This window comes from Globicephala melas, chromosome 2 (assembly GCF_963455315.2).
Source record: "Globicephala melas chromosome 2, mGloMel1.2, whole genome shotgun sequence".
NCBI classification, from domain to species: Eukaryota; Metazoa; Chordata; class Mammalia; order Artiodactyla; family Delphinidae; genus Globicephala; species Globicephala melas.
The window spans coordinates 165,497,768-165,520,822 of record NC_083315.2 but is presented as its reverse complement, the minus strand read 5'-3'; the positions used below and the strand labels follow the sequence as shown (position 1 = coordinate 165,520,822).

The 23,055-nt window shown below is 36.4% G+C and overlaps 1 protein-coding gene across 1 annotated transcript in view; it reads right to left on the bottom strand.

The window, feature by feature from the left end:
- CPSF2 (cleavage and polyadenylation specific factor 2) overlaps positions 1–23,055 on the bottom strand; it is a 31,536-nt gene that overhangs the window by 5,566 nt on the left and 2,915 nt on the right. Inside the window, exons 2-13 of the mRNA XM_030883523.3 lie at positions 22,106–22,166; positions 17,651–17,832; positions 16,421–16,580; positions 16,235–16,340; positions 15,098–15,227; positions 13,037–13,152; positions 11,716–11,903; positions 10,739–11,029; positions 4,008–4,108; positions 3,476–3,676; positions 1,475–1,627; positions 524–749 (exon numbers count right to left, since the gene is read on the bottom strand). Coding sequence (XP_030739383.1) covers positions 524–749; positions 1,475–1,627; positions 3,476–3,676; positions 4,008–4,108; positions 10,739–11,029; positions 11,716–11,903; positions 13,037–13,152; positions 15,098–15,227; positions 16,235–16,340; positions 16,421–16,580; positions 17,651–17,799 — 1,821 coding nt within the window. The 5' untranslated portion in view covers positions 17,800–17,832; positions 22,106–22,166. The remainder of the gene's footprint in view (positions 1–523; positions 750–1,474; positions 1,628–3,475; positions 3,677–4,007; positions 4,109–10,738; positions 11,030–11,715; positions 11,904–13,036; positions 13,153–15,097; positions 15,228–16,234; positions 16,341–16,420; positions 16,581–17,650; positions 17,833–22,105; positions 22,167–23,055) is intronic.

Sequence of the window (23,055 nt, the reverse complement as noted above, 5' to 3'; positions counted from 1 at the left end):
CTACCAGATATGAGTTAATCAAGCCTTCCTCTGTGCCATTCCTGTTTTCTATACCTGTCTCCATTTTTTTTCAATTAGGAATAGAACCTTAACATCTGTGAATTTTTAGGAAACTTCTGAATTCCTAAACACTCCCCATTCCCCTCACCTCTATACTTTCACAAATGTTGTTCCCTCTGCCTGGAACACTTTTTCTCCCTCTCTTTACCACTCTATATACCACCCTGACAACCCGTCTAAATAGCCGTCGGGATTCAGCCTAGTTATCCCTTCCTCTGGGAAACTGTTTCTAAACCTCCCAAATTCGGGTTGGAATCTCCCTCTTGATACACTCATAGCATCCTGTACTTCCTCTATCAGAGGTATAACAGTATGATAAATGCTATTTCCTTGTTACAAGCCCCACAGACTATAAAATCTGCTAGGACAAGGGACCACATTTGTTTCACTCACCACCGTATTCCTAATCTATCTGTCCTAATCTGCAACAAAAAGTACTTATTTCTATGTGGCTCATACTTACCTGGTAGATATGAGTTTCACTAGTGGCATCGACTGTTTCATGTAGCTTTGGCATGTACACTTTAATATCTTTCCCACCAAACCCACGGCAGCACTCTGCAAGATCCTGACTGGCCTCTGGTGGTCCATGGACAATGATCAACTGTCGTGGTTTCATCTGATTGATGATTTTTTTAATGGAATCCCCATCAGAGCGTCCTTCATAGTCTATGTAAGTAACCCTGGCTCTGTAATTACATGATTATTCAAGCTTACTTTTCTGGTAAGTTAATTCTAAAATTAGGTTTTTAATGGCTTTTATCATCAGGAAAGAAATGTATCAATATGTAGAATGAGGATTTGAGGAATACACGTGTTACATTGTTAATATGTATTTTTGAGCTCTTAGCCATACCCAAGAATGTATACTAGATGATACCACTAGACAAAAAGCCACTTTGCTCTCTGATAACTTTAAAAATTATATTCCAAAATGATCATTTACTGGTGTTAACTGCACTAAACAGAGAAAAAAAGGTTCACGATTTTTTAAGGCACAGTGGTTATTTTTAAGACACAGTGGTATTTTTAAGATGTTAATGCACTCGCAGAGATGTTTGAGTCAAGGAGTTTATTTTATTAAACAAGAGTTTAGAAAAATTAAACTTGAAATTATATAAGCTCACCTGCTACTAGACTTACTAGAAAGACCAGAAAGAATGTTTTTTCACATACATGTACAATTTAAAGTTTAACCCCCTCCTCACCACCAATTCATTTTGGCATTCAAATATCATTAATGAAGGGAAAAAAAACACCATACTTCACAAGAAGAAAAAAATTACATTTTAAAAGCACAAACTTACTAGAGGATATTCAGAAATCTCACTTTTGAAACAATGTAAATTATGTGACTCAAGCGCTTGAAATTTTACCTCCTAATCTATGCTCAAAATGCAACAAGAGCACTTACTTTATTTCTATAGATTCTGTTGTAGAAATACACTTAGTAGGAACATCAGATAAATCCTGATCCATGGGTTCATCTCCATTTGTCAGGCCAGACTCTAATTTGCTTTTTTCTTCTTCAGTAGCTTGAAGTTCTGGCACTAAGAAATCCTCTGGTCTAAATAAAAAGTCTCTAATTAGAAGCAGTAACAAGCAAGCCAATATTACTTAATACATACAACTAATTAGTAGATGGCATAATTTTTAGACTCCTCACATATATCAAGATTCAAATACACATTTGATCCAAAGTCAGTGCAACTTCACAATATCAATTATCAGATGACTGCATATATTACGTTCTTCATGACCATCAAGGAGTAGTACACTTTAAAACACACCATGTGGGTGAGTGAAAAGGCCCTACCTACACACGTCATTAGAAGACCTTAGTGGCTATCATAAGTATTCTTGCAACCTGGCCCTGCATTTGTTTCAGTAATTCTTTTTCTCAATTTCTGTGGTTTCTCTTGTCAATTTCCAGTCCTTATAAATCTCAGATCTCCTTTGGTTTCCTTAAGACACCCACATTATTCCTTCCCTGCCCGACGAAAGCAGATGACTCTCCATTTTTGCACATTACAGAGAAACCTGAGATACAAAATCATTAGCTCCCTCAAGAGCCTTCAACTTTATTTCAACAAACTACTAGCACAACTGTTTTCCAATATCAGAGAGAGTTCTACATTAAAATTAAAAAGCAAACTTTTTTTTAATGTTCTCTCTAATCTCTATATTTATCATGCCCTCACACTCCTGAGAATCCAGGCCTCTGTCACCCAACATCTAGATTGCTGCAGGAGCCCAACATCTCCAACTGTAATCCACATAACAACTGTAGTAGCAACCACTTAAAGTGCATTTACTATGAGTCAGGTTCTATGCTAAGTGCCTTCAAAAGCATAACCTCGTTGTATTCTTACCCCCATTTTTCAGATAAGAAAATTGAAGGTAAAGAGCACTGTCCATATGATAAACAGATTGGCCATTAATTAAGTGAAATGGTAAGCAAACTCACCAATACGGTTTAGATTGTTAGTTTTTCTCCCTACTATTTTAGAGGGCCAAGTAAACAGTAGAATTTTCCTAATTAAATTCAAGGATGACCTAAGACCATAGGCTCAAGATATTTACAAAGAAAGTAAAAGAGAGGGAACTAACTGTGTTGCGGTGGCAAGGGAGAGACAGGAAAGTTTTCCAGTGGTTTGTGAGGCCAGATTCAGCAGCCTGAAAGCTTGGGATGGGAAGGTAGAACCAAGCTGAAGGAAGAACATGGGTAAAGGCATGACATGAAAAAGCTGAGCAGGGGGAAACTGAGAGAAGGCTGGAACCACCAGAGTGGAGAACACACACTGCTGTAAGAGAAATATAGAGAAATATAATAGAAAAGTAGGGAGAAACCAAATTGTGAAAGACAGCGTGCATTATGCTAAAAGGCAGTTGACATTTACGGATCTTTATTCAGGATAGTAGTGTTTTCAAATCTGTGATTAGAATGTGTGATTTCAGTTGTTTTTCTAATAGTGGGTATAGATTTGGTAGATTTTCTATGGTTCCACTCACACTATCTCCTATTCTTCTTGTAACTAAAACATGTGTGCAACACTACTTGAGACATAACCCATTTCCCAAACTTAACATAACCTTAGCCATCAAAAGTTCTTCCTATCATATGTTTTTCTCCAATGCACATCCCTTACCTCTTTTTAAGTGGGGAGGGCATGAAAGAGTCCTGATCATCATTTTAAACATTTCACATACCTAAGTAATAAAACTACCAGTTTTCCTTTATTATTAACTCTCTATATGTTCCTCAACCTTTCTATTTTTATATTTCAAACTACAAGCTGAGATACTCAGAAACTAAGTACATGATGACCAGAAAGACCAAATTCTTTGAGCTAAAATGACAATACAGTTACTACCTCCAATCTGTAAGAAAGAAAAACTTGTTTTGCTCACATACTTGATAATTTCTCCATATTCATCCCATTTAATTCTTTCTTCTGGGGCAGGAAACATAGGATAAGACTTTTTAGCCTGTTTGAAGAAACTTCCTTTACGACTACCTTCACCTTTCATCATCAGGTCATGCTTAGTCTTATGAGCTGATGGCTGGTCAATATCTTCCTCAACGTCACTCTCATCACTGGAATCTATGTCTGCCCTAAGGGAGTTTGGGAAAAGACAAAGGTCATAAAGTCCCCAAAAGACTTTTAATTAATATTTATAAAATTATTAATGAATTAACATTCACTATTAATTCAATGATAATGATAATATTACTGGATTGATATTTCGTGACATAGAGCATCAACAGCCAGTTAGTAAATTAACGTTAGCACTGAAAGGATTTAGTATTCTAGCACCACTGGAAAGATGTAATAAAAGTAATAAAGTCAAAAGAAAATTTAAATATTTTCAACTAAACGTTTTTGTCCAGAAATAAGTTATCAAATTACTTAGATAAACTTCTAATCTGTCTGAAAACAACTTACTCTTTTGACTGTTCAAGTTTTTTAGCAGCTTCTTTCTTTAGTTTCTCTTTTTCCAAGTATTCTTCAAGTTCTTTCCCTTCAAGTTTCACACGTTTCCTCAACTACAGAAAAATAGCAGATGAAAGGAAATATCAATATTAGGGGGTTAAGGCAGTGGGGTGTGAGATACATCACATCTCTAAATTGATTCATCATCTTTAAACTAAATTTTCCTCTGAAATTATTTAAGTTTCCATTATGTGCAATTACAGATCCTATTTAGATTAGGACTAAAACTGAGCTGTCACATTTCCAGGATGGGTTTAATTTAAATCAAACTGGCTAAAAATCACCAATCAGGCAAAGAAAATACAGAGAAGTATTTTTATAATTTGGTGTAGGTGAGACCTACACATGACATAAAACCCAAAAGAAAACGTGAATAAATATGGTGACAGGGAAAAAAATATTCTCACATTTTAAATCTCATGAAATTTAAAGAAACTGAGAAAATTATTTGCAGCATTATTTGACTATCAGAAGCCACTCTGTCCTAAGAGCTCTTCCAAATCAGTTAAGAAAAAGATCAAAAAAGGACAAAATGATATACAAGCAATTTATAAAATAAGAAAAATAAACAATAGCCAAAAAAAGATATATAACTTTACTAATGATTTTTGAAAAAAATTTAAATGTAATACCATCTTTTAATTTATGAAATTGGCAATGCTAATTACTAATGGGGAAAGGGTACTTTCATCTGCTCTGGGAAAATTAGTGCAACTATGTTAGAAGGCAGTTTGTCAACATCTAAAACTAAAAATGTGCTTGTCGTTTAACACAGCATTTCTACTTCTAGGAATTTATCCTACTGAAATGATCACACAAACATGAAGAAAAAAAGTACATGGCAGCAATGTTTGTAATAGTAAAAAACTGGACATAACTTTAAAATCCATCAACATGGAATGATTAAATCAGTAGTTCCCAAACTTTCTGATCTCTTTTAGACTCTTAAAAATTACTGAGGGCTTCCCTGGTGGCGCAGTGGTTGAGAATCTGCCTGCCAATGCAGGGGACACGGGTTCGAGCCCTGGTCTGGGAAGATCCCACATGCCACGGAGCAACTAGGCCCGTGAGCCACAACTACCGAGCCTGCGCGTCTGGAGTCTGTGCTCCGCAACAAGAGAGGCCGCGATAGTGAGAGGCGTGCACCCCCATGAAGAGTGGCCCCCGCTTGCCGCAACTACAGAAAGCCCTTGCACAGAAACGAAGACCCAACACAGCCAAAAAAAAAAAATTCTGAGAACCTCAAATAATTTTTGGGTTTTGTGGGTTATATTTATTAATATTTACCATATCAGAAATTAAAACTGAGATTTAAAAAATATTTATCTGTTCATTAAAAAGTAATAAAACCATTCATTACATGTTAACATTAACATCATTTTTTACAAAAGATAATTATAGTTTCCAAAGCAAAAAAAATTAGTAAGATGTATGGCATTATTTTACATTTCTGAAAGTCTCTTTAATATCTAGCTCAATAGAAGACAGCTGGATTCTCACATCTGCTTCTGCATTCAATCTCTTGCAATATATTGTTTTGGTTAAAGTATATGAAGAAAATCCAGCCTCACACAGATGAATGGTTGGAAAAAATTTTTAAATAGCCTTTTCATGAATATTCTTCTTTGATATTACATTAAAACTCAGAAAGTGGTAGTTTCTTAAAGGTTAGTTGTAATGTGGAATCTGTAACCATACCGATAACTTTTATACTCTGTTACTAAAATTTACTGATTTATCTTACACTTTGACTGCATCTTTTATTTGTACATTATTTTGCAACTTCATGCAGTAGTTATTTGGAAAATACTAGTTCACTAAGTTACACAGATCTTACAAATATTGACAATATTTTTAAAAATCACATTTGCAAATATCACCACCAATCTCATCAGAAAAGTCTTTTAAGTTGTCAGTCTCACAGTGACGGGCGTAAGTTTTCCAAAATTCTAATTTTCACTTGAAAGTTTCAATTTTATCAGATTGAGGCAAGAAATGCTGTCAATTGTTTTCCTTAGATCCGCAAGCTCAATTATTTATTTTTGGGAAAATATTTACCAAATAGCCAAGTCTGAATAACTATGTCATTACTTCAAGTAAAACCAGTGTTTCAGGAAAAAAAAAGTGGCTAGTTTAACTCAACAACTCAAACAATTACACAAGTGGTTTTCTTCAGGACAAACATCATATTTCAGTATGCAACACAAGTGCTTTTGTATATTTCACATATTGGCACTCAGATTATTTAAAAAAACCTTTTTACTAAAAGGATTTAATTAAGTTAGTAACTTTTACTGCTTCATCAAGGACATTCTTAAGTGAAACTGACTTTTTTGAACTACAAGTGTGTGGTAATGAAAAATGCAGTGATTAATACAGTTTGGTGCCACTGCCCTGATTTATGCTAAGGCACCAGCACTTTACCCACCATTGCTTTCACTAGTCAATATAAATGTAGACACAGTAAAAGGCAAATAACATCTTAATATTATCATGAAAAACAGTCTGTGGACTCCATGAAAGCATCTCAGGTAGTCTCCAGGGGTCCTTACACCATACTTTTGGGAACCACTGGATTAAATAATCAAAGTACGTATACATAATGTATTATTAAAGAATTATTAAAAAGAATTCATTCATTTATTCAAAAACATTTGAAAATTTATTAATACCAAGTATTAAATACAGTAAATCTGTATCTACTTTCACTGTTCAAAAATATGTGGATAATTTGGCCCCATTTCTTTTTTAAAAAAAATCATATAGATATTTGCATGTAAAAAGAAAAAGAAATCTAGAACATATATACTTCAAAAATGTCAAGTCATGACAACTAAATGCAATGTGTAATCCTGGATGGGATTCCGAATAAAAAAGGAAAGGGTTGGGCTTCCCTGGTGGCGCAGTGCTTGAGAGTCCGCTTGCCGATGCAGGGGACACGGGTTCGTGGCCCGGTCTGGGAAGATCCGCCACATGCCGCGGAGCGGCTAGGCCCGTGAGCCATGGCCGCTGAGCCTGAGCGTCCAGAGTCTGTGCTCCGCAACGGGAGGGGCCACAACAGTGAGAGGCCCGCGTACCGCAAAAAAAAAAAAAAAAAAGGAAAGGATAATTATAAAGGACATTGTTGGAACATTCACCAAAAGTCAAGGGGAGTCAGTGGATGAAATGGTAGTATCATATCGGTGCTTATTTCCTTATTTCAATGGATGTATTATACAACAGTTTTGCAGGAGAGTCCTTGTTTCTAGGTAATACACACTGCTGTGTTTAGAGGTAATGATGGAATACCTGCAGCTTACTTCCAAAAAAATATCTAATATTGTGTCTATATGTATAAAAAGAAGTCATAAGGCAAATCCAGTAAAATGTTGACAACTGGGAAATCTGGGCATACTATTTTTTATAACTTTTCTGTTAACATTGAAATTATTTTAAAATAAAAAGCAACAAAAAAAATTAAACCGAAATCAAGTGTTTCTACTATATAGGATGAAAGAGTGATTTACATGTTACACCTGGCATCCCACATTTGCTTACTTGGAAATAAGTTCAATTTAGAAAAGTGTCATTATTTTCCTGTAGTACACACTCTCAGCAATTTACATAGATCTCTATCTTAACCACAAATAAACTTTGACAGAACATTTACCTCATGATTTAGTTTATGCCTGTTGCTATAATAAATTTTACTCTCCATCTTATTTTTCATTTAAGGTATCTAAAGTTAATGACTATATTCAAAAACAGATTTCTAGAATAGTCAACCCTAAGATGTTTTTCTCCCTAGTCCTTCACTGTATTACCTCCAAGTTATTCCTTTTTCCTAATCAAATTTACTCCAATTCATTAATCCTTATTCATTTACTGTTTTTGCTCTTCTTAAATGAGTAAGATTTGACTCTAGAGAATGATAAATGTAGATGAAAAAATACCATACATAGTAAACTCTTACCTAACATGATAAGAAATCTGGTTTATTGCCTATTCACCTATTTGGTCATTCATGAATTCAACCAACACATTTATTGAGGACCTTCAATGTACCAAGCACTGTTCTGGGTGCTAGGGATATAAAAAAACAAGATCCCTTTCTCATGGAACTTGTATTCTAGTTGGTAGTAGGAAAAGGAAGACAACAAACAAAGGAAAATATCAGATAGTAATGGGAGCTAGGAAAAATAAAGTAATGTGATGGGTTGGCAACTAACTGAGTAGTAGGGTGGTAGTCAGAGAAGCCCTACCTGAGGAGGTGACCTTTAAACTGAGACTTGAATGACAAGGAGTGACCAAGTGCAAAGCTGGGAAGAACATCAGAGGCAGGAGACCCTGATGCAGTGAAGCAGTGTTGAGCATAAAGACAATGGAATGAGATATGGTCAGAAAAGTGGGTGGAGATCAGATCAGTGGGATCTTGAAAGCCCAGGTAAGGAGTGTGAATTTTATTCAAAGAGTAAAAGGAAGCCACGAGGGTTTAAGCAAGGGAATGACATGAAATGATGAATTTTTAAAAGATGCCTTTGGGAGTTGTTCAATGGGTACAGAACTTTTTGCAAGATGAAAAGTTCTAGAGATCTGTTGTACACCAATGTTCATATAGTTAACACTGCTGTGCTGGACCCTTAAACATGGTTCAGATGGTAAATTTAATGTTATGTGGCTTTACCACAATAAAATCAGAGACAGAGACAGAGTGAAAGGGAAAGATATGTCTTTGGCCGCTATGAGAAGAAAGGATTATGGGAGTATAAAAGTAAAAACAGGGAAACCAATTAGAAAACCACTGCACAGTCCAGGCAACACCACTTAGCATGGGCTAGGATGATTGGGAGTGGAGATGGAGAAAAGTAGGCGGATTTAGGATATATCTGGAGGTTGAGTCAATAGGACTTGCTCCTGGATTAGATATGGGTAGTGAGAGAAAAGTAAGGAACTGAAAATAAATTTTAATAATCTGTGCATTAGAAGCCTGGATAGTGGTTACCCTTGGAAGGATAGGGAGGATCAGAAAGGGGGTATCTGGGGTACTGGTAATAGTCTGTTTCTTGATCTGGGTATAAGCTAGACAGGTGTGTTCAATTTGGGAAAATTCATCACGCTGTACACTTACAATATGCAAACTTTTCAGTATATATTACACTTCAATGAACATTTTTAAAATTTCTGTATTTGGGGCTTGAATAAATATGTGGAAAGCATTGCTAGTCCATGACATGAGGAAGACTCAGAGAAGAACAAGTTTGGGAGTAGAGGAGGAATAGTAAAAATTATTTTGGATGTCACCAAGTAGAGGGAAAAGGTGATAGATAATGGAGAGAAAAAGAATAACTACAGAAGAAATACCCCTAACAAGGTGAGAGGGCAAAGAACCCTAGACATATGGGGCTTCCCTGGTGGCGCAGTGCCTGGGAGTCCGCCTGCCAATGCAGGGGACACGGGTTCGAGCCCTGGTCTGGGAGGATCCCACATGCCGCAGAGCAACTATGCCCATGCGCCACAACTACCAAGCCTGTGCTCTAGAGCCCGCGAGCCACAACTACTGAGCCCATGCGCCACAACTGCTGAATTCCGCGCGCCTAGAGCCTGTGCCCCGCAAGAGAGAAGCCACCGCAATGAGAAGCCCACTCACCGCAACGAAGAGCAGCCCCCACTCACCGCAACTAGAGAAAGCCTGTGCGCAGCAATGAAGACCCAACACAGCCAGAAGATGGAACAATGATGATTAGCAGAAGTGGTGAGGTTCATGAATTGAAAGTCCCAATGGGACCAAAGAATTGTTGGCATGAGAGTACTAGAGAAAGTCAGCTATGAGACCAGAGTGGGATGCTTGAGAGATCTGGAGATCATAACAAGGTTAAAGGTATGACCATGGGAGTGGACAGCATGATCATGGGAAGGGATGGCTGAGGTGGAGTGGAGGAAAAGATCATTAAGAAATAAGGTGTCAAGGAACTGAGAGGGCCAAAAACTGGATAAATCATACATATGGATGCTAAAGTCATCAAGAATAGAGTCCTGAGTATGAGTGGACTGGAAGACTGTGAACCAGGGTCTAAAGTCACCGATGAACAACAGAGAATGACCAAGAGATCAGTGTCTGAAACAAGGAGGGGTCAGTGTATTTTCAAGTCTGACAGCATGAACTACAGAGGGAAGAGAAATGGCTTGAAAGCTGCAACACAGAACAAGGATACCTACCCCGCCCAAAGTACACGAAGCATGAAAGAGAAGGCTACAGGAAAAAGAAATCATTAGGAAATAGCCAGATTTCAATTACAGGAAGGATGTGAAAGGAATTTTTCAAAGAGCAAATAAGAATACAACATATATGCATACTCTCTGGGTATGGTTCCAGAGGGTACCATGGAAGGGTTCAATACTGAGAGTTTCCAATTAAGGAGCTCTGAAATATGTGCTATTAAAGCTTCTCTACTGTTAGTCAGATAAAAATCCTGAAACAACTTCAAGTTTTATTTTGGGTCACTGTTATAAACATCTTGTATAATGTACCCCCCAAACAATTTTAAGATAAGGTTCATGGACTTCCATGGCAGTCCAGTGGTTAAGACTCCGTGCTTCCACCGCAAGGGGCATGGGTTCAATCCCTGGTCAGGGAACTAAGATTTCACACGCCACACAGTGCGGCCAAAAAAGAAAAAAGATAAAGTTCAGATACAAGCACTTACCTCTATTTCTGTAATTTTTTCAGAAGGATTATCAATTAGGAAACGTGCTAAAGTCCCAGGAGTAGTTCTGTAAGTTAGAATGATCGAGTTTTTAGGGTCCTGGCACCACTGAATAAAGAGATCCCTTGAAAATCCACATTCTAGGTCGGGTTGGCTGGCAAGTACCACTTTAGGGCTAGGTACTCGAGCCAAGTCAGAAAGACCATGACATAGAGAGAGATGACGAAACTGAAATGGATTATTTCTTTTGTCTTCAAAACATCTCATCAATTTATCACTCATCCATTCTACCTAATATGGGGGGAAAAGGTGACAATAATTAGAAAATACTGTATTAAAACCTCAATGTATCCTACAATAGTCAAGGAGTTCAAATTCCATCTTGTTTAAAGTCTTTTTTCCACCAATGGCTGCTTATATTTGTACCATGTTAATAAGCAGCTTATTGTCTGTTTCTATTCCCCATCAGATCTTCCCAGAAATTCATCCCTAGAAATCTCATTTTGCATTACGTTTCAGTTATAAGTCACCTTAAATCTTATTCAGAAGGCGGTATATAAGTTCTAAATGAATATCTTACCCCAGACATTGCTACTTCAAGAGAAAGAGCTTATCCAAAAGGAAGAGAAAAACAGATTCTAACAATTATATCCTATGAAGTAGGTTCTACTTTTGCCGTCATTTTACAGATTGTGATACTAAGCATTAGAGAACCAAGTTGCCCCGTCTGTAAAATGGGGACAAAAACAGAACCTACTTCATAGGATATATAAGGATTAAATGAAAATAATACACAAAATGTACAGAACAGTAAGTGGTTGATTTTTAGTTTTTATCATCATCATCATCATTACCAACATTATTATCATCAACCCCAAGAGAAAAAGAAAATCCAAAGGGCAATTAACACATTGTTTTCCATAAGCCCAATCTCTGCAGAAAACATCTTTATTACAAATGATAACATGAAAACCAACCTGGGACTTAGAAAACTCCACCACATTATAACTGACATTATTTAGGAGTGCCAATGAGTAAACACCCAATCCTGCATCTTTAGTTCTCCAAATTTGATCAAGGAGTTGAGCAAGTTCCAAAACCCTGCCAGCAGTGTCCACTGCTATTAACACATTTCCATCACCTCGAAGTGTTTCCAGGACATTTGCTAGAAAACAAGAATGTAAAATCCTTATAGAACATAACAATACTTTGCTATAAAATTAAAGATAACTTTATCTCCATGTTTTTACTATGAAGACTATAATTTATAAGAATGCCATTAACTCTCAATTTTTTTTTCCATTGGAAAATTATAAATCGGTGGTTTCCAACCCTTTCCCCCACAGTATACATAGAAAATGACATTTGTATAGTATACCGGGAAAATTGGGTGAATAGGGCAAATGCAATCAGCCTTGGGTTTCCAGCTCACTCTGGTCTTACCTGCCTACCTCAATGAACTTCATTATAAAACATAATTCCCAAATTTATACACACACATTTATAGTTTAGATTAATACATACATATTTTGTATGTATGTATGCCTGTAGAATAAAAGATAAATAATATTCCCTCTTCCAATAAAAGACTTTCTAGATGAAAGTCTGCTTGGAAATATTTAGTCAAATCAAACTCTAGCAAAAACAAACAAACAACAAAAAAATACCAAGAATTGAAAACTTCTTAAAAGTTAGAGTAACACAGTATATAAGTCATACTTTTTAAGTAGAAAAATGAAGGCAGTGGTATCAAACATGTTGAAAGTGGAATCCAATTTTCCCTGTTGAATTCCCATGCAGCTTACAAAAAAAGAATGTAAGGTAATAGGGCTCAAGCCAAAGCAGAAGCAACCAGGGATGGCCGAGATACATCTCTTTAGAATCAAGACTACTAGACTAGAGCATAAAACACCCAAACACCAAAATCAGCAGACTATTTGCACCCTCATTTACCTCCTTTGTTCATTTTTCTTTTCGAGTGTAAATGTTTTTCTAGTAGATTTATACGAGATCTTTATATATTTTGATGTTCCCTAGACATATACCAGTGAGAGCTAGCTGTGTGCTGAATGGCAGGAAGAAACCAATCTTTATACCTATCCCAAAGAAGTTAAATTCAAACCAATTAAAGCATCTTTTTGTAAAAATATTGATATGGTCACATAATATTTTTTCAAAAATACTAGAGTTAGCCAATCTCATATGACAAGAAAAATGTCAAACAGAACAGAATAAACAGTAATTCATACTACCATGTACTTCCACAGCTCTGTACAAAGGACAGTATGCAATACATACTCAGAAGTTGCTCGTCTCTTTGTTTTCTCCTCGGCTGCACATACGTAGCATTAAATGAATCTGTGATAAGTAGAGAGGGTCTGCTTAGCATTTCCAGGGAACATCCATTTAAGTGGCTATAACGAAGTTGAAGAAGAGGAATACTTTATATCATTTCAAATAAACAATAGCTTTTCTTACCTAAAAAATAACTTCTTTTATAAGGTTTTTTCCTTTTCTAACTATAAAAGTATACATGTTCCTTGATAAGAAAATCTGATAAATTCAAAAAAGGAAAATTAAGCTCTTCCAGAGTACCATCACTCAAAAGATAATCGAGGGCTTCCCTGGTGGCACAGTGGTTGAGAGTCCCCCTGCCGATGCAGGGGACACGGGTTCATGCCCTGGTCCAGGAAGATCCCACATGCCGCGAAGCAGGTAGGCCCGTGAGCCATGGCCGCTGAGCCTGTGCGTCCGGAGCCTGTGCTCCGCAAAGGGAGAGGCCACAACAGTGTGAGGTCCCCGTACCGCAAAAAAAAAAAAAAAAAAAAAAAAGATAATTGATATAATATTTTGGGGTATATCTTCTAAGTACATAAATTTTTCTATGCGTATATAGGTATATGTGTTTTACAAAGGTGAAATCCCATGTATATGATTATATACTCAGTTCTATATCCTACTTTTCTCCCATGACATTAAAATCATTTTCTAAATCTGATTTTTAACAATTATAAAAGCTTTCTGTTGTGTTTGTACAATATTTATTTGGTCATTTCCCTTTATTGATATTTAGGTTACTTTTTTTTTTGCCATTATAAATAATCTGTCAAAGAAAACTTTTGCAAAAAGCTTCAATTGCATTTCTAGTTGTTTCTTTAGGACACATTCCTAGAAATGTATTTACTAGAATATATGATATTGCTAAATGGCTTTCCAGAAAGGTTTAACCTTTTTCAGAAAGCTCTCCCTTTTCCAGAAAGGTTCAACCAGAAAGAATGACCAACTCACTAAATATTTCCCAGAAGAATACTACCATTTAAAAACAATTTTAACAGTATTTAATTTAAAAAATCATTACCATTTAAATTTTCTCTTTTTTGACTTTATAACTTTTGTCCATTTTGCAACTGGTATCTTTTTGATTGATTAATACCTGGTCTTATAAATAAGTCTTTGCTCAACTTGATGTAAATATTTTCCCTCGTTTATAGGTCTTTAATTTAGTTTGTTTCAGACATTTTAAACCTGTATGTAATCAAATCTAGCAGTCTTCCTTTGCAACTTGGTCCACTGCCTCTCTGCTTACAAAGTCTTTTCCAAATCAAGAGATCAGACTCACCAATACTGTTTCATTTTCTATTTAATTCTAATCCAACTGAAATTTATTTCATTATGTGGTAAAAAAAAAAAAACACAAACCAAGTTTTTTCCCAAAATATTTGAATACCATTTACTCAAATACCCATCTTTCCTCATTAACCTGTGATTACAAGAGCCTAAAATTCAACTTATTAGTCTTAAATATTTCTTAAAAAGATACAAAAGATCTTGAGGATACTGTAATCTAATATAGAATAGCTATGTACTTGATGTACAGAAATTACAAAAGAAGCCAAAACAATTTTATAGAAATGCTGTAAGTACAAAATGAAGTTTTAAAATTAAACTACTGTGTCCCCTTTTAAAGGGAGTTTGACTTTAAATATAGTTATATTAGATGGTATTAATGACTTTATCAAAAACAGAAAAAAAAAAACCCCACCTGCAAAGTTCCTCTAAATAGGTCAAGAACATATAAAATATAATTTGTTGTACAAAAATTAATCTCCTTTGCAACATCTCCAGAGAGAAATCTGTTTTATAAGTGGATATTTGCATGTAAATTTCAAAACAATGTCTTTTATCTCATATCAAACTTTTTCCCTTACAATGCAAATAACTCTGAAAACATTCACTGTTTGATGTTTTTAAATTGCTCTAGATTTCTAGTTAAAAAAATAACTTTGTTTCTAATTTTCCCTCCAAAGAATGAAATAATACGAATTGCATTTCCATTAGCTTTTGTCTTGATATACCTACATCTCCCTCTTGTGGTTGAAGTCAACTGCATAAACAATTTCTTCTTCTCCATCTTTGACTATCTTCCATATTGTTCCACCTATCATATGACCAGCTGGTAGAGGTGTGATAGACAAGCCATGTCCTTTACCTATGTCAACAAGATAACGACAGTACTCAGATTTCTTTTTACAACCCTAAAGAAAGGTTACTTATTTATAGCTATTTTTAAATACGTAACATATGCAATGATACAAAATTCAAAAGTAAAAAGGCATACAGTGAAATGCAAGTCTCACCCGCCTGTCCCCCAGCTGCCCCATACCTTTATGCAGGCACTCTTGTCATTTTATTATATATTCTTGCAGATATATTTGTGCTGATAAATAGAAGGCTAGAGACTGCCATTACTATTTAATAACTTAGCATGAACTAATAAATTTTAATATTTCTATTGTGCACATAATTATCAAGTGTTTCCATCTTCGCTAACCTCTAAACTGACAATTCTTATCTCATTATGGTAAAGAATTATCGTACAGAAAACAAGTACAAGCAAAACTGTTAAGACCATTGTTACTTCCTGGCTAATCTTCAGAGTCCATTTTGTGCCATTTTTTCATATTTATGGGTTCAAATTTATAAGAATGTTTTAATATAATTCTCTCTATAGATGAAAAATGTATACTTAATATATGACTTCCTGACCTAATTAAATGACAATTTTCTTTTAATGTTCAATTCTAGAATTCAGGCATGTTCTACTCTGTGCTGCCATAGCACTTCATTGACTTCAGTCACTACATTTAGTCATCTGAGCTACTCAACCTACATCTGATCTACTGTCCTCAACCTAACTATGAGCTCTTAGAGAATCTGGCCACATTTACCTTTGTGCACTATATACAGTAAACACTAAATAAGTGTTTCCCAAATTAAATGTGAAAAGGCTTGAGCTGTTGCATTTTGTTAGAATATAGTCTGGAATATTTTAAAATTCAAATGACTTTGGGGAATTTCATAGTTCCCTATGAAAAAATGCTAATTTTTTATTCTTTAGACAATAGTGCCTATAATTTTTATGACAAATTCCCCTTGTACTTTTCAGTAGTTTAAACCCCATTAGTCCAATTATTTGCTACTGGAAACAGCTTTTACCTTTCAAATTCACAATCTGAGAGAATTTTAACTGCTGTATTTTATCAAAGGCTGCATCCACATCATCTAGTGTAAAGAGTGTAAAATCTTCTGTATTGTGTCGGGACTAAAAGAACAACACAAATAAAAGGTTAAAAATGTTCACTGCAGGAGTGTTAAAAAATTTTTTTTAATTGCTTAAATTACCTGATACAGATCATACATGAACATCTGCCCCATTTTATAAACAGGAATGGTTGCATAGATAGCACAGTTCAGACCCAACTTTCCGACAGCATACGGAAGGGCGCCAAGATGGAGAGGATCGGGGTGAGACAACAGTACTGCATCAATCTGGTGAACATGCCTAGAACACAATCAAAATGACTATTTCTCAGTCTTGTTCCCAAGGGTAAAGGCAGGATACTCAAAATTAATTTGCCAGTTCTGATTCCTCTCAGTACTCTGAATTGAAGACTATGCTGGGGTAAAAGAAAAAACTAAGAGCTAAAATTATGTTACCTATGAATTTCAATTATTACTATCCCTGTCCTACATAGAGATCAAAACTATGGTATAAGTTGCACATAAATATATAGTGTCTAGACACATTTTTTTAAAAAAAGGAAAAAGAAAGGGAAACAGTAGACACCACACATAAGCTGATTTCAAGTGGCTATCTTGTATACTATTAATTTAAGTTCAAGAACTCAGCTTAGAATTTAAGAAATTGTTAAGGAAAGGATATTTAAGAGGCCACATATTTATTATGGATTTTTGTCTCAGCTTTTTAGCATGGTGACTGACAGTATATTCATGATAGTAAAACTTCAATTAGTCAATGAATAATATGTTCTCAACAAAAAAATAAGAAAAAAAATTTTTGCTACAAGTTCTAAGTGTTTTAAATGTTTAAGTCCTGGTTCCTTCCATAATTAGTACAATACTGCTAACGTAACTAAATTTTTCTTTGACGGATTAGTATCCTTTTGTATCTCACGGTCTTTATTCTAAGTATCAGTTCTCAAATTGAATCAAAAGATAACAGGAATTGCATCAAAAGATAATAGAAAATAAGCTAATGTGATCTGACTGAAGAACTTTTACAAGGAAGGTTTTTCCTCTCTTCAAATTCTTATAAACTTAATCTTACTCTTTTTCTAAAATTAGGGTGCAAAAACTTCTACTGAGTTCCATCGAGCAAGTAACAATTAACTTAATATTTTGCTGAATTTCAATAAACACAGCTTGAGTCAATCAAAACTACACAAATAAAAACAGTCAGTATTTGGCTCTGCAGCATAAGTAAAACTAAACATTTTACTATCAACTAAATTAGAGCAAAAAAGCAAATACTGTGTAACATCAAAATGGTATAACAGTGTAAAAAAGAGAAGTTGATTTACTAAAAGTGTGGAAATATTAACAGCAACTTACTTCCTCAGGGAATCTATAATATCCATAGAAAAGTGCTCATCCCAGCCACAGTCCAATAAAAATCTAAACTCATCGACTTGGAGAAGATAGCAAAGAGCAGACTCTTCCTGGACCCCAGAAAGGGTAGTTAATTTGATAATAGATGTCATTTTTTCGGTCCAATAACAACAATCCAAAAGGTTCTTTCAATAGAAATAAAAACATAGTTAAACATAAAAGTCATTTTAAAGACCTATTTCCATCATTGCTAAGCGTAAAGGTACAAACATAATCTTACACACTCCTGTTTACAAAGAGTCCTTCTGTGGCTCCCCAGTGTGGTTTAATGAAAAGTAGTAGATTTTGGAATCAGACAGACCCGTATTTGAATCTACTCCTATGTGGTTCTGGGCAAGTTAATTAACATTTCCTCACTTATGTATCCTAGTCTATAAATCATGAGTATTAATATATACATAGAAAGGATGTTGGAAGATTTCAAACAATGTGTAAATTACCTAGAATGGAGGCTACAAAGTTCCTCAATAAATAAATGTATACTAAATTAGTGAACCTATTCTTCAAGGTAAATTTCTTCCTCCTTTATTTTGCTCTGTGATGACAGTAATTACACCTCATTACAGTTATTAGTTTATGGGTCTTTCTCTACTAGTAGACCAGGGGTTCTTAAATAAAGGGACCCCCACCCCCGAGAATCTGATAAAGGGCTATGGACCTTTCCTTCTCCCCCCAGTCCTTAAAAAAAGATGAAAAGGCCCATATACATGTAAAAATTCATGTATTTTTCAGGGAGTTTAATGTTAAGAACTCTTGCACTGGAATGTGAGCAACTGAAAAACAGAGGTAGCACCTTATGTTTGTAATTTCTAAAAGAGAACCTGACACATAGTAGGTGCTCAACACATACTTGATAGAATATAGTCAGGATGCCTACTACATATTTCAAGAAGATACAACGTGAACACATGTACTGGAATTTAGGACCTAGAATTTGTGTGCTATTAAACAGATGTTATTAAAAACACTGATTAGCAAAGTACAACTCCACAGCTACATTTCAGATCTTAGCTTTAGCCTTTCCTGGCTAACTACGCAAGTAAGAGAGGTCACTGCATATCTCACGATCCCTCGCCATCTGCCCAAGGTCATCTCAACAAACTAAGGTAAACCGCCCACCTTTCTTAACAGGCTGTCAGGGGGCTAATCCTGCCATATCATATCTCCCATCCTTGTTCACCTCGGTCATAGCCAAACATCCAAGACTCCTAGGTTATCCATAATCACTGATGTGTACATCTAATTGGACCCAATCCACTACCTCTTCTCCCTCCGAAATCCTTTCAGTATGCCCTCTGGAACTACTGCACTAACCTGGAACTTCAACTTCTTCTCTGAACATTCTCCTCACCTGCAAATCTTCACAGAAACCTAGTTTCTCCTGCAGGCTTCTCAAGAGGCCTTTTTTCCTCTTGTACTCCCTGACCTCCGAAGCAGGAAGGATGTGCTCCTTCCTCCTCACTGCAGCTTCCAACCTGTCTTCTCCTTCCTCCTCAAAATACTCCAGTCCCATTGAAGGTCATGCTGCCCAGCCAGCTCACTGTGAGCCTTTCCTATTCTTCCTTACTGCTGGCATCTATTAATCTGACCTCACTCACTGAGGACTTTTAGTTCCTGACTCAGTCTTCCTCTGAGTAGCTTCAATACTGACCTCTTAGTTCCTTCACTTTCTCAACTCCAATAATCTTCATTTCACTTCAGCTACCCACCACCACAGTCACAACCATGACCTTATCATGGCCAATAAGCTGCAGCACTTTCAAAATATCACCTTCAACTATCTCCCTCTCTCACTCCCACCTTCCTTACTCTAGAATTCTTCCTTACTCTAGAATTCCCACTGCAAAAATCCTTTAGCCTCACTGGTATCTCTATCACTGGCTACTTTTTCACTGTCCATGACCGCCTCCTGTCTCCACTCATGTCTTACCATTGATCAGCGATCCATCATGATTATTTTGCAAAATACTCTCAAGTATCTTGCTGCTCTAATCCTTCTTTGTACGAGGCTGGCAAAATCCCAACCCTCATTGATTCCAATGACTCACTTTGTCTATTCCAGCAGCTCAATGTTGCCAGAAGGGGAAAAAAAAAACAATCACAAAACTATGCTATTTGCTCTTCAAATTCATGGCCAAAGATCTCAAACAGGCACTATGTCCTACCTATCGATCTGATTTTTCTTAGTAGGTTGACTTTCCATCTCTGAGACCATCATTTCACATCTCCTCTTCTCTGCTCAAGTATCACACCCCCTTCTCTCCACCCTACTCTCTGTTGATAATCTCACCTCATTCCTCAATTATAAAATAAAAGTAATCAGACAGTAACCCCTCATTTTCCAAATACCCTGTTAACCTATCTGCATGTATACTGTTGTGTCTCCTATCATAAGGAACAAATAGCTCAGCTCTCATCCAAGGCCAATCCCCTGTATGTGCTCTGAATCCCACTCTCGTTTCTCTTCTAAAGATAACTTCTTCAGTCATCTCCTCCTTCTCCTGTATCATCAACGTCACTGATGTACCATTCCTATTAGCATACAAAGATACTCTAGAATTTCCCAACTTAAAAGAACCCTCTCTTAATTCTCCAATCCCCTGCAACTGCTTCATCATTTCTACACTCCCCTTTCACAGCAAAATTTCTCAGAATATTTGTCCACAGATGTGTCTCCACTTTCTCAGCTCCCATTCACACTACTAAATCTGACTTCTTTCTCTACCCTATCACTACAAGAGCTTTCATCAAGGTCACTGACAAACCTCTATACAACTGAAGCCAACAGACATTTCTGTGGTCCCAAATTACTGGAAATCGTAGAAGCAATCAACAAAAGTAACAGCTCCATCCTCCCAGAAACACCTTCCTCTTCTCCTCTGTCAACCCTCTCCTGTTTTTCTTTATATCTAACTGGCCATTCCTCACTCACCTTAGTTAATGCCTCTTTCTCCCCTCAACCTCTAAATGAGGCAGTGCTTTTCAGCAGGACTTTCTTTTCTCTTTTCTCTCTAGGCAATCTTACCCAATCCCACAGCATTAAGACCATCTGGCCTCTGATGGCATCATCCTTGATTCCTTCCTTAACTTGTTGCTCACATCCAATCCATCAATAAGTCCTGCATTTTTACTTCTATTGTATTTCTCAAGTATAATAATTTCTCAAGTATTTCTTTCTATCTCTACTGTCACCAAGATCTCTAACTAGTTCGAGCGATTATTTTCCCTGCCTCAAATTTATTCTCTCAGAAACATTTTCTGACCACCCTAAAGTCCATCCCCACCTCAGTTACATCCTATAATGTGCATCTTCCTTCTATTTTCCTCAAAATACTTAGTGCCCACCTGCACTTGCTGCTTATTTACTTACTCACTTTGTCCATCCCCTTCTCTCCTCTTAACCTCCACACCAGAATAATGACTCCATGAAAGTAGAGACTTGGTCTATTTTGATCATAGTTATATTCCAACACCCCACGGTGCCTAACACATAGTGGTGGTCAGTAAATGCTTCTTAAATGAATAAATGAAGATGGCTGGTATTAAATGAGCTTAATGCTGTTACCACACCATTAACAGCTACCTATTTACATGTATTTCCTCTGGCTTGGAAGAGCTCTCTGAATGCAGGACTAGGTTTGATCTATTTTTGTATCCTTACTATTTTAGCACATCTTACACGTAGTGGTTGTTTAACAAATAGTTACTGAAACAAAGAAGTTAAAATTAAAAATATATTGACTTAGGGACTTCCCTGGTGGTCCAGTGGTTAAGAATCCTCCTTCCAATGCAAGGAACGCAGGTTCGATCCCTGGTTGGGGAACTAACATCCCATATGCCACGGGGCAACTAAGCCTGCGTGCCGCTAACTAATGAGCCCACATGCCACAACTAGAGAGAAGCCTGTGTGCTCTGGAGCCCGCGCAGCGCAACTAGAGAAGCCTGCGCCCACCCACGCACCACAACAAAGATCCTGTGTGCTGCAACTAAGACCTGACGCAGCCAAATTAATTAATTAATTAATTAAAAAAAAATATTGACTTGGTGTGTTCCTATTTGTAAGGTATGAGATATACAAAGATACTAATTCTCTATCTGATGAAAAATGAAAAATTAAAAATATTTATAAGTACACTTTTGGATAGGACTTGAATCTCCCTGTACCACAATTATATTAATGGCCTAAGAGAAACTTTTCCTACTCAAATCTACCTTACCCCCCACTTTCCTTATTTAGAGTATGAAGTGAAAATACAAAGTTTCTTGCAGGTAGAACTGAATGAGCTCATGTTAAAACTTTTTTGCAGACAGACCCAGATTTCAATAGATGAAAAGATTTTTATTACAATTGCTTGTAATATAATAAAGCTGTATCTTTATTAGACAGTCTTTACTTACTGGTATCTCAGTCGTATATAGGATGAAACACCATGAATTCAAAGAAAGAGTTCTTTAAAATCTAAAAAATAAAGAAATAAGAGTCTCATGAATGCGGTATAATGATTTACTTCTGTTTTTAATTACAGTATTTAACGTCTATGTCTTGCCCTAAGGTGAAAACCTGAGCAAATAGAATAACATATGCTCCTTTTTTTTTTTTTGGCCGTGTGGCGAGGCATGCAGGATCTTAGTTCCCTGACCAGGGATGGAACCAGTGCCCCCTGCAGTGGAAGCACAGAGTCTTAACCACTGGCCCACCAGGGAAGTTCCTATATGATTCTTTGTTAAAAAAAATAAATTTGTAGGGCTTCCCTGGTGGCGCAGTGGTTGAGAGTCCGGCCTGCCAATGCAGGGGACACGGGTTCGTGCCCCGGTCCGGGAAGATCCCACATGCCGCGGAGCGTCTAGGCCCGTGAGCCATGGCCGCTGAGCCTGCGCGTCCGGAGCCTGTGCTCCGCAACGGGAGAGGCCACAACAGTGAGAGGCCCGCGTACCACAAAAAATAAATAAATAAATAAATAATACGTTTGTCATAATTATAGGAAGCCTAAACTTACATAAAAAAAATAGGACTAAGATAATAAAAGACAAAAATAAATAACATGAAATTGGCTCTAATCAGGGGCTGAAATATGCGGCTTAGGAAATAAGATTTTAAAAACTGACATTAGCTTATGTTATTGAGAATCAGAAAAGAGGTGGGATCATAAATTATTCGATAGGTAAGGACTGGTAGGCCGTGGGCAGAAAGAGACAAAGAGAAAAAGCTATTCAAACAGGGGAATAACATGATAAAAGGCATAAAACAAAAACTTAGAGTACCAGTGACAAAAGTAGCCTGGCACACTTTCATATAAGCAAAAAATTAAAGAAAAGTCCTAATGAATAGAAAAGGGCCAGCTAATGAA